Raw genomic sequence first — 13,109 nt, forward strand, 5'->3', positions numbered from 1 at the left:
TGAACTTGAGCACCCCACCCCCACTGAAGCAGCCCCAACTTGCCAGAAATGTTTTCCTACCCACTCCCCCCCAACCCTAACAAAGACAGCTCCACAGTCTCTGCAAGTAGTATGCAGTGGACAAACTCGGGGGGGGGGGGGGAGAGATACCCTTTGGGGGCCATCTCTAAGTGACAACACAGATACTCCTCGCTCCCAGGGCCCAAAGCAGATGGTATATCCAGGCTCCTGAGGGCAGAGGGTGCCCGGTGCACAGTCGAGAGAGCTCAAAATGGCCCATCATCCGAATAGGTTGCGTGTCCCCTGACGTAGAGCCTACTACCAAGTGCTTGTCATGTCTCGAGTGAGTCAGAGTAGCTACAATCAGCAAGGCCTGTTTCATTGCGAAGCATCTTCTGCTACCGTCGACGAAGACTGTTGCGATGCTGCCCTATCTCCAGTAGTGCGATTTGTACGCCTCACATGCTTGTGAAATTCCTCCACCTGCTGCAGCTTGGAGAAAAAACGTTGCTTGCCCTGATGAGTAACCCGGAGGTGCGCCACGTATGGTAATGATTAATCAATTTGTGCCTTCCGCAGCTTATTTTTGACGTCCATAAACTTGCGCCTCTCTTCCTGGACTATGGGCGTAAAATCTGGATAGATGGAGAACGTGTTTCCGTCATATCACAGTGTCTGTTTACTTCTCGCAGCCCGTAGGGCCATGTTCCGATCCCGATAGTTCAAAAGTCTCGCTATCAAAGGACAGGGAGTGCTGCTGGGCGACGGGCATGGCCCCAGGGAGCGGTGGGCCCGTTCTATAATGAACTGACTGGAGAAAGACTCAGCTCCGATTGTAGACAACAACAGGTTTTCTACGTATTCTTCCATTTTTCCAGTGTTGGTCGATTCAGGAATTCCTAGTATGCAAATATTGTTGCGCCACCTGCGTGCTTCGAAGTCCTCGTTCTTTGCTGCAATAAGCTTTAGGAGCTTATCCATGTGGGCAAGCTGCGCTGTATGTCCAGATGTTGTGTCCTCAGCGCCCAAGATGTGCCGCTCCGTTTCCTTTATTCGATCTTCATGCCCCTCCAGCTTATGTGCAATTGCGTCCATACGCGATGACATCCTGTCCACCTTATCCACAATGGTGGCAAACCCCTGACTGACCTCCTGTAGGATACTCGGCACATCAGAAGCCTGTGTGACAGCTCCCCCCTGGGCCTCATCTCTCCCGTCAGCGTCCTGGTCACATTGAAAATTCCTGGCACCCCACTTCGCAGCATTAAAGTTCAACTTTGGTTGCTTGGTGTCTGGTTTGCCCATGTCGGTGCAAGGGTGCAGCTAGTTTATGCGTATTCAATGCCTGTGCACCAGTTGCCCCACCCCACAGACTGGCTCGGCATTGCCTTCAACAAGTAATAACACAGAAAGCACCAATACAAGGTGTCGTACTAATTCACAGCGAACAGGTCGCAGACACCCCTGGCCGCCAGCCACAGTCCAGAACGCACATCTGCATTCTCCCTCACCCACGCGTACGTGGCACCTTCAGTATTAGCGGCCGGTGCAGGAGTTCAAGCACAGGCACCGCACAGCCCGTGCACAAAGGGCCCCAGTTCACCGCCAGGGCAAAGCACGCAAATGAGGCAGGTGGCAAAGGGGGTAGCTCTGGAGCACGGTATGTATGTGCGGCAACTTAAACTGATTCCAAGGGCTTCAGCATGAGGATGTGACGACAGTCGCCCACAGAACAAGCCCCACTCAAATGCCCAGTTCGCGCAGGGGAAGTCCAGGGTGTTATCTTCAGGAAGGCGATTTATCAGGAGCCTCCCCTCTCAATGTGATTTTACATCCAGAAGCAACTTCCCAGTGCCCCAACTAACGAAGGGGTATTAGAATCACTCAGCTAGCTCCCTAGCTCCACACTGCACAAAATGGCGACCGGCAGCTCTCAACCTCAGAGTGGCGCCAATCCAGGGGATCCAACTGCCCCCAGTCACACACCAGAGCGGGGCTGCGCTGCCAAAGAGTTAAGCCCCCTCCACTCCTCCGTAGGGGCCGCAAGTGATAATTAGGCCAGTCTCAGGGGCGTAGGTGAACAAAGGCGGCAGCGACCAGCCCCATTGTCTCCGGGAACCGCCGGCACCCTAGACCCAACGAGGCAGGACGTCTGGTGTGCGTGCACGGCCCGGCGTTATGTGTCTAATTCGGGAGGTGGCAGGGAGGGCGCAGTCACTCCAGGGCCCCTCCGGACTCCGAGAACGTTATCAGTATATCTGCAGCGGCGCGCCCGACACCGCCGAGGAGCCCAGGCCCACCGCCGCCAGCAGCTCGTCCCACCGCTCACCTTCCGCCTCCTTCCTCAGCAAGGATAATGTTGTCCACCTCAAGCTTCCGATCACCAGAGACTCTCACCACCAGGTACTGTGCAGTCGCGCCCACCGCTCCGGGTTTCAGGCCAATTTCTCCACTGCCGCCGCCCGAGCCGCACCACCTGGCCTGGTTGCCTCGTGCGCAGCAGCGGAGGACTCGCTTAGATGTTGAGGCAGCCCCGGACCGCTCCTCAGCTCCACACACCCCCTGGGTCAGATCTTTACAAGAGCAGCGCGGGAGTAAGCCTGTCCCCAAATCTCCAGATTTTTGCAGCGAGTCAGCAGGCAGTGTAGGTCTTTCAGCAAGTAGCTTTATAGAGCAACGATGAGGCCACTAAGCAGGATAAATGCGAAGATAAAGACACTGGGCTGCAGGAGCCTCACGCTTGTGCGGCCATCTTGCTTGCGCGCCACCTACTTCCCATACTTTGTCTCACCACACCCTAAGGGTCTTGGTGGAGATTTGAGACCTTTTGACAAATGTCATCGGAATTTATAAAATAAGTAAAATAACCAACAGACGATACACTTGAATAATTACATTTTCTGAGCAGCTGAACGTTTTAGAAATAAAACATCTACAATAGTTCAGTGGGAGGAGTTTGTCTGGCCTCCAGAAAAAAAGGTAGAACAAAATAATAATGTACATGTCTGGGTAAAACTTATTGGAAGGAAACAATAAAATTGCGATCTCATAGTATGGCACTAAACGTGCATCATCTGAGGCAGCATTACATTGTATTCAATTGATCACTGCTGTAAAAAAAACTATTAGATTCACATGATCATAGGAAGCAGTCCATGAACCTCAAAGAAAAAGAAATTGCATTTAGATTAAAGCTAACTTATTTTGGGCCCATGCAGATGAAAAAAACACTCACCTGTGATCCTCTACACACCCCATGATTGCTATTCAGTGAGAATGTGCATGCATACACAAAACCACCCAGTCAAACAACACTTTGATAAAAGTATGTAAGTGTCCTATGGTGTGAGAAAGAATAGAGTGAATTCTTGTTCTCCTAGGACTCACTGAAGAGAATGATTTCATCCAAATCTTTACTTGCCTAAAATATTAACACTTTCTTTTCTGAATCACATCTGGGGGATAAATCAGTATGCCACAGAGTTGCAAATATGAATATATATCAGGTACAGCATCAAAAATTAAAGGGCCATAAAATAGTGCTAACTGCTGACTTTGTTTTGGGAACATCAACGGAAATCAAGTGGATATTGCACCAGAGGTGGATCAAGCAGACAACTACGCATTAGATATACGTGTTCCTCATGCAGATCAAGCACCACAATTGCTGCACGTATTTTCATAGAATTAAAGAATTGTGAAAAAACCTAAATGATGACTTACTTCCGGAAATCAGCTAACAACTTGAGCATATCTTCGTTCGAGAGCTTGTTACTGTCTTGCCTGTATAGAGCCGAAAATCTTGCACTTTTATCCAAGGTCCCAGAGTTATCTTTAAATAAAGTTCTAAAAAGAAAATTAGAGGTAAATCATGACCATTGTTAAGAAAATGTACAATATTTGATATGCACAATCCATCACTACAATAATTATTTACAGTAACAAAAAGTATCTCAATGGGCTTAAATAGATTTTCTACCTTTTCACCAAGATGCTTGTTCAGATGGATATGTGTATAGAAAGGAGAGTCACGAGCAGCAAATTCTGTCTATTTACGATGAAATTATTACAACAATTATTACAACAATTATTAAAACAACTGCAGGATGGAGCACTGCAAAACCTACTCATCACCACATAGGTCATGTGATGTGTGACATATCGCTAGATTTGAGTCTAGTCTCTGAGTGGCTAAATGACAAAGCTCCTATGTGGACAATACTATTTCAATAAACCATATGTTGCTATCATGAGAATTATAACCTCACATGTTGGCAAAAACAGATTACCTCAAAACATAATCTTACTCACCTCTAACACTAGCTCTGCAGCTTTTTAAAAAACAATCTGCCACATGGTTGCATATTCAGCCTCCTTATGTCTGTATATGAAAAAGTCCTTTAATTAGGCCCTCATTACATCAACAGAAACAATATAATCCCTTTGGCGTCAACGTCACCCTCACAAAAAGCAGTTAAACTTTAAGAAAATCCCATTTTATAACCCAGCCTTCCCACTTGTGGAAGCTGGGCTGGGCTATGAAAGATAACAAAGATAATAAGATGCAAGCTAGTGCTACAGGTAAGTAACATTGCTCTGCAGCACATACATTTCACAGATAATCTAGATTCTAATGAGGATTACAGTTATAAGAGTTACAAATCACAGTGCACGTTAAATATACTTTTTACAATTTAGGTCAGAGAAGAAAAGTAGGGTTTATCTATCTCATCATTTGTAGCTGGCTAGCCATAACTTCCACTAAGGTAGGAATTCACTCTACTTACAGAAGTTGATTGCAAGTTCATCCATCTACCAGACCGGCCCAACTCTCTTTCCAAAGCCCTTTTCCAGTCTTAGTCACCTTACCACCCTAAATTTGTCTTGGCTCCTCTTACATCCTGGTACTTCCTCACATCCCGACTCTGACCTTTGGCAGTTCTTTATGGTTGGAGAGTGGAGAAGTGTGGCTCAATGGTTAGAGCGGCAGACCCTGATGCAGAGGTCTAGCCCGGGACCAGGGTTCAATTCCCCGCCTCGGCGGGTCTTGGGCTCAAAAATTCCACGGACCTGATAATTCTCGCCTCGGTGCCTATTCTAATCATAGAGTCCCACTCTGCAACTCTGGGCAATAGCTTGCTTAATCTCCACAACGGCCCCCACAACGCTAAGGATGCCTGGCCTTCACCCTGGGGGTGCCCAGGAGTGGACGCCTCACAGGGAAAGCCAGGACGGGTTCCACAGCGGTATTCGTACAAGCGCCTTGAGACCCTTGCGGGTGAGTAGTGCGCTATACAAGTATCAATTTACATGGTTGAGGTCTAATACTCAGCACCAGAGACATCCCCACAACCCCTATCCCCTCTCACGCCACTCTATCCCTCCACCAGCCTTCTCTCAATCCTTGCTGACTTTACAGTTGTCACTAATCCTCCCTTTGCAACTTGTCCCGGCTTCTGCTTTTATTCGGCATGAGGGTACAGAGATTAAAGTATAGTGTGAGGTGGCAAAACAGAGAACCATCAAAAACATTTAAAGAAGTGGGCATGATGGTGAAGGGAGCATATGGTAAATATCCATAGCTAAGAAATGCTGGACTAAGACTCTTTTAGCACAGGTTAGTTTCCTTCACTTCAGCAAGGAATGGTACAACAGACAAAATCACTAATAGCAAAGGCAATAGGTCTCGCATTTCAATGGCATTACCTGACTTTTTGACTTTGCCCATGGTTTTTGGTGATGCTGTTCCGCATCAGTAAAAAGAAGAAAATGTGTGTCTGTTGATTCGGAACAGCACATGTAAAACAACAAAATAAAATCCGACAAAATGTGATGAGGCAGTAGCTCCTAATATTACCGCGGAGGTTTGCGAAGAACACTTCGCTGGACTCTATATGGAGGACTTGCCTAGCACCATTCTCTCCTTACCAAATGTAGCAATAACGCTAGATCCTGATCCACCGGAGCTCAGGTTTACCTTACCTGAGGTCCGAATGGCAATAGCCAAGCTCCCAGCGGGTAAAGCCCCAGGGCTGGATAAGGTCCCGGGGGACCTCTATAAACAGGATCCAGAGATTTGGGCCCCATATCTTTTAATAATTTTTAATGCCATTCTTGGGGGGATGGCTCCCCCAAATACTTGGCTGGGAGCCGAGTTGGTCCCCATCTTTAAGAAGGGGTCACCTCTCCTCCCAGCCAACTATAGGCCAATCAGCCTGATCGACGTATCCCAGAAACTATTTACTAGGCTGATTCTGGATCGTATTTTAGATTGGGTTGATGACTCAAAAATTTTAAGTGATTATCAAGCAGGTTTCAGAAGGAATGTATCCACTACCGACCAGGTTTTTAGGTTAAACATGCTCTTCTGGAAAACGGTCAAAGTCCAGGGCGGTTCTCTTTACACCGTTTTCGTTGACCTCCGTGCGGCCTTCGACTTGGTCCCACGAGGGAAACTTTGGAGTGTATTGAGGGATCTAGGTATTCCATCTTCCCTTTTAGATATTCTAATACGTCTCCATTCACAGAATTTCGCAAGGGTCAGGTGTGGGAAACAAGGCAATTTGTCATCTAGCTTCTCCGTTGGCAGGGGGGCAAGGCAGGGTTGCGTTTTGGCACCAACCCTGTTTTGCCTCTATGTCAACAGAGTGATCACCCACCTGAATAAGGTCCCAAATAGAGACGCTCCAAGGCTCGCAGGCACAGGGATCTCTGTGATTATGTTCGCAGATGATACCCTGTTGCTGGCTAAGACACCAATGGGTATACAGCGAGTCTTGGATGCCTTTGTCTCATTTTGCCACGATCGGGGATTGGAAATAAACACTTCCAAAACGAAGTTTATGATTTTTAATCCACCGAAAACATCCCGCCCTAGTCCTGCTATAGATGGTGTTCGTTTAGAGAGAGTGCAAACCTTTGAATATCTGGGACTAACTCTCAATGAGAATATGACTTGGGCACAACATCAGACCAAAACTCAATTAAAACTCTCGCAAAAAGTGGGGGGGATTCTTAAACTCCTAAAACAATCTATTTCAAAACCTATCTCTCCCCCACTCGAAATCTACAAAATGCAGGCACGGGGAGCAGTGATCTATGGAGGGGAATTGTGGGGTCACAGTTGTCATCCAGCGATCACCACCATGGAAAATAAGTTTCTTAGGCAGTTGGTATCCCTGCCTCTTAGTACGCCCCTACTCCCCCTTAGGATGGATCTGGGACTTAGATCAATTAAGGAAGAACTAGGACTTAAGCCCCTTACTTTTTGGAGGCGTCTTTGGGTTACTCCAGAACTCGTCAGCTATAGGCGTGAGCTCGCAGAACTGTTGGAAGCCCCTAATGTCTGGAATCTTTCCAGGAAGCGTGCAGGGGCATATCTTGAAGGGAGTTGGTTAGTCTGTATCGTGAACAAAATTTGTTGGCTTCTCTATCAAATGCCCAAATCGGAACAATAACGAGATCATTCCTGGTTCTGAAAGACTATTACAAATTGGAGACTGCTTTTGATATCATCAGTCCCAATGGCCATCGGAAGCTATACCTCAAATGGAGATATGACACATTACCGTTAAGGGTCTTGACCTCACGTTGGCACCCTAATGCCCCTAGGAATTGTCTTGCGTGTGGGGCTGAATTAGAGACAGAGTTACACACGCTCTTCTTCTGCCCTTCCTATAAGGCTTCGAGGAGGAAGTGGATTATTCCCATTTGTAAAAACTTGGGCATCAGGCAGTGCTCTCACTCTTACCGAATATTAAAATCTGACATCGTCAATAATTGTTTTCGCGGTCACGAAATTTCTGGCCGCCATGTGGAACACTAGAAGAAAATATTTGGTAATCTGAGATGAAATCTAATTATGCAACTGTTGAGGCGACAGGGGGTGAGGTGATCCGAGGTGATTCGGGCTGATTGGCCTTTGATTTTAGAATTTTTTTATTTTTTTTATTGAATTGTGTGGTTTCTGTACCCTTGAATTTTTAAATTACTGTAATGTTTTATGATGAATTTTATTGTTTGTAATTTTATGACATTTTTTCTTGTCGAAATAAAGATAAAGATGAGATGATGATGCTTATGCACTAATGCACCACAATGCATGTGCATGTTTGCATTATGATGTGGCACAGATATGTTTTTTACATTTCTAATTTACCTTTCCAAGATGTTGGATGCCAATGTTGGAGAGGTGAACTAAAAAAGATACCTCCCCATGGGACTCCAACAGGTGGCCGTCGGAACTAGGACCAACTCCCACACCCGAAGACTAAGCAAAGAAATCTAGGGATAATCATGGATAACAAGCTCAACATAACGGCTCAAGTCAATGCAGTGTGCACCTCCACTTTCCACATCCTACGCATGCTGTGAAAGATCTTCAAATGGTTGCCTCAGGAAACCAGACGGACTGTCACACAAGCTCTCATCACCAGCAGGCTGGACTAAAGCAACATTCTGTACGCCGGAATCTCCAAACAACTTCTACACTGACTCAAGTCTATCCAGAATACCGCCACAAGACTCATATTCGACTTCCTACACCACTCCAACATCACACCGCACCTTAGGAAGCTTCACTGGCTCCCATTCACAAGTGCAGCCAATTTAAAATTCTCACATGCAAAGCCCTTCATAACACAGGACCAGAATACCTGAACAGCTGCAGAGACTTTCACCAGCCAACCAGACACCTACACTCTGCCTTCCTCTCACTCGCACACATTCCCGCATTCACAGAAGCAAAACTGGCGGTCACTCATTCTCCTACGTCGCACTTACACATGGAACAACTTCCCTCAAGACATCAGAGCTACCTCCTCACTTCTTCAGTTCCGCAAGAAGCTAAAGACCTGGTCTTGAGGACCAAACAACAACACACCTGCCCAAGCGCCTAAATACCCTCTTGGGTGAATAGTGCTCTATGCAAGTCAAGATAACATAGTTCATTTTCAATTTCTGGAGGATTACCCATTCTGTTGACAAAACACGGAATCATAAGTAGTGCTTGAAACAAAGGGCACATCTTAAAACCTGTGAAACCCTGAAATAACGAAAATACACCACATCACACAGTGCATAACACTGCAAATTGTTGTTCCTGATTAAAAATGACAGTTTCTAGTGGCATTAAGTTGTGTCATTATGGGTCTTCAAACAAACTTCAGCTCTAAAAATCCCAGTTTGTATGCACTTCCTTTATAAATGCAGCATGCTGCACTCCAGGGTGCCTCATAGGTACAAGAGATCTTTATGGACAGATGGGGGCATGAATAATTTACGAGATGCACGCACTGTTTTTAAATAGATCCATGTGTAGCTTCAAAGGCAACATAAACAACCCAATTAAATGGTTACGAACCGAAAAGACAATGTGAAGCACCAATTAGAGACTATTATAGCCAGGGTACTTGCATCGAACATCTGTTAGCTCACAGGTTTTATGAAAATGGAAAAATTAGTACGCAAAGCTAAATTATATCTTTAAAATAGTAACAATAACAATGCAGCGCCCCGTAATGGAAACAAATACACTTGGAACCATGAAAAGACTTCGCGTCCTGCTACATATGTAAGCATATGCCGACACAAATGCTCGTATTTTCTATATTATGCTGATAATTTGTGTTATAAATCAGTATAAAAAGGATAAACACCACTTCTTTGAAAGTGAAACTAGCAAACAAGCTAGCCCTAAATATGAAACCTCCAGAGGAGAATAGGGATGGATTAACAATGGCAGTAGATTAAGGACCAGGTTTCTTTGGTTTTAGAAGAAGGGATTTTGAGTAGTGTGCCCCAGAAGAAATCAGGTATATGCTCATGTGTGACTGTTAAGGTGTATCCTTCGCTCCTATATCAATGAAATTCTGATCAATAGGCTTTCATTCTCTTTGAAGAACTAATAAAGTTTTGACAAAAACATATAAAAAGAAACTATTCCTAAAACAGAACAGATTATTAAACAGTCAAAGTTCAGTAATTCCACAATTAAAAGAGATAATGCTTTTCTAGCAAATTATTACCGAACACTTACCACTCCATTAGGCGTCATATATACGTCATCCAATCCAAACGCTATCCTAAATTCGCAATTATGTGATGTAACAGACAAGCAATCAGCCCAGCAATCAAGTACATTCTTTTCGACCTATGGCAACATTGCCAATTTTGGGAACCAATACAAGCATGGCTGAAAATGAGATATTTTTGATCATTTGCAATAATTACATCAAAAAATTAAAACGATATCAAAAGTATTGCTACTATGAGGAGCATGTGAAGAACATAGGGCAGTAATCATCTTTACTTGAATTAAGACAAAGTAATCAGTTATTGCTGATTTGAGGGCCTAATTTATTCAGTGTTACAAGTTTAGTTTACATACCAGATAGTGTAGTTCTGCATTGTGTGAAAACAAGAGCAAGAGTACGTCAAGTTATCCGAGGCTCCTGAACTGGGTTTAATTACCAGTAATTCCTCAGACTTTATAAAGAAGTTATAAATACAATCTCTTCTTTTTCCAATAATAGTATAAGGAGAAGGGGTATCTTATATCAGCACATTTGAGATTTTTAGTACAAGATGCACAAGTTACTACTTGCGTGACGATATATCTGTAAGAGACATTAGTTAGTGATAGATTCCTTACATTAGAATATTCCCCAGGCGTCAAACTGGATCCGGAAAGTTTTCTGCTTAGCAGGACCCCTGCGCGCCGGTAGGTGACGTCGTGCGGGTCCGCGTCCGTCACTGGCATCGCGAGCGCCGAGATGACGTCACGGAGACTACTTAGGCGCCACCCATGCGCGCTGACCTCAGTTCTGTACACGACTTTCCACGCCGAAACGCAGAGCCATGCAAGAAACGGACTACTGGTGCATAAAACTAGGGCCCTAAAAAGGGGATGACCTTAACCCTAGTAATCAGTTCGCAGACCGGGGAGGATGGGTAGGGCGGTAAGGAATCTATCTCTAACTAATGTCTCCTACAGATATATCGTTACACAAGTAGTAACTTGTGCATCTGAAAGAGACACGTTAGTGATAGATTCCTTACCTTAGAATAGATACCCCAGCAATAACAACCCCGGAGGTGGGTCTGCGAACAAGATTACACCAAAAAGTCACGGAGCAGAGAACAGTCAAAGAAGCCGTCTCTCCGTACCCGACTGTCAAGGCAGCAGTGCTTTGTAAACGTGTGCAGCAAGGCCCACATAGCTGCCTGACAAATGTCCTGCAAGGGAACGCCGTGTCCCAAGGCAGTAATGGCTGCAGTCGACCTGGTCGAATGGGCACCCAAACCCACAGGAGGCTCCTTCTTGGCCAAGGAGTAACATGATTTGATGCACAGAACGACTTACCAGGAAATGGTCAGTTTGTGCACAGACTGACCTTTCTTGGCGGCCACGTTACCAACAAAGAGTTGATCATCCACCCGGAACTGTTGTGTACGCTGCAGATAGAAAGCAAGCGCACGTTTTGGTTCCAGACGGTGGAGCCTCTCCTCTTCCCTGGAAGGATGCGGAGGAGGAAAGAAGGTGGGCAAAGTGATGGTCTGCCCGTTGTGAAAGGGCGTAACAACCTTTCGCAAGAAGGAAGGAGGCGTCCTTAAAACCACCTTGTCCGGATGAACAGAAAGGAAAGGAAGTTAGAAAGGAAAGGAGGTTTGAAAGGATAGGAGGTTTGGAAGAAAGAGCCTGGAGCTCACTCACTCTTCTGGCAGAGGTGATAGCAACCAGGAAGGCAGTCTTGAGAGTAAGAAGACGCAAAGGACAGTTATGGAGAGGCTCAAGGGGAGCACACATCAGAAAAGTAAAGACAAGATTCAAGTCCCACTGAGGCATTATGAAAGCCACGGGAGGAAACTTCTGTGTAATGCCTTAGAAGAAAAGGTTAACAACTGGGGACTTAAAAATAGAAGGCTGATCAGGAAGCCTCAGGAAGGCGGAAAGGGCAGAAAGATAACCTTTGATAGTGCCCAGAGCAGAGACCTGCTGGGCCAAAGACAGAAGAAACAGAAGAACCTCAGAAGAACCTCAGAAAGAGGAGCCCAAAGGGGGTATACAGTTTTTGCTGTGCGGCATGCCACAAATCTGTTCCATCGGCAGGCGTATAATGTTTTAGTGGAGGGACGCCTGGCTGCCAGAATGACATCACAGACTTCGGAAGGAAGATCGAAAGGTGTCAACGGTCGCCGCTCAATCTCCATGCATGGAGGTGGAGGCAGGACAGGTTCAGGTGGAGGACCGTCCCCTGCTGCTGCAACAGAAGATCCTCCGAAGAGGCAGAAGGATCGGGGGATCGATGCTCATCCCGAGTAGCTCGGGATACCAAACTCTTCGAGCCCAGTCCGGAGCCACAAGAATGACTTGGCCCGGTCACTCCTGATCTTCTTCAGAACTCTGGGCAGAAGTGGTATAGGCGGAAAGGCGTACAATAGACCGCAGCTCCACTCGCGATGAAAAGTGTCTCCGAGCCAGCGCCGCCTTGGAAACTCCAACGCGCAGAACTGATGACATTGCGCATTCTCTTCGGTGGCAAATAGATCTAACCAAGGCTCTCCCCACTGCAGAAAGAGACCGTGCGCCACATTCGAGTTCAGACGCCATTCGTGATTCACCATGCACTGGTGGCTGAGTTTGTCCGCCCTGGCGTTCAGAGAACCTGCCAGGTGTTGAACCACCAAGGTAATGCCTTGATGTTCCAGCCATGTCCAGAGGCGCAGAACCTCCTGACATAGGGTCCAGGACCCCACCCGCCCTGTTTGTTGCAATACCACATGGCTGTAGTGTTGTCCGTGAACACCTGCACTACTCTTCCCCTGACAGAGGGAAGGAATGGCTTCAGTGCAAGTCGGATCGCCCGCAGCTCCAGGAGGTTGATATGGAGCCGGGACTCCACCAGAGATCAGAGGCCTCTGATCTCCGCCTCTCCCATGTGGCCTCCCCATCCCAGGAGGGACGCATCCGTCACCACTGGGTGCTCCGGTTGGGGAAGGGAGAGGGATCTGCCACTGACCCAATTGCGGTTCCTGAGCCACCACTGCAACTATCATGCAGCGCCCTCCGAGATCTGGATGTGATCGACAGGTTGCCCTGATGCTGTGCC

The 13,109-nt window shown here is 46.4% G+C and overlaps 1 protein-coding gene across 9 annotated transcripts in view; it reads right to left on the reverse strand.

Annotated features, from left to right (window-relative positions):
• The window catches only part of DOCK9 (dedicator of cytokinesis 9), a 1,161,971-nt gene that overhangs the window by 502,632 nt on the left and 646,230 nt on the right, over positions 1-13,109 (reverse strand). For all 9 annotated transcript variants that reach the window (XM_078657525.1, XM_078657521.1, XM_078657523.1 and 6 more), the window contains exon 15: positions 3,724-3,846. In XM_078657525.1, the coding sequence (XP_078513651.1) occupies positions 3,724-3,846 (123 nt within the window). The remainder of the gene's footprint in view (positions 1-3,723; positions 3,847-13,109) is intronic.

Source organism: Lissotriton helveticus, chromosome 8, assembly GCF_964261635.1.
Source record: "Lissotriton helveticus chromosome 8, aLisHel1.1, whole genome shotgun sequence".
NCBI classification, from domain to species: Eukaryota; Metazoa; Chordata; class Amphibia; order Caudata; family Salamandridae; genus Lissotriton; species Lissotriton helveticus.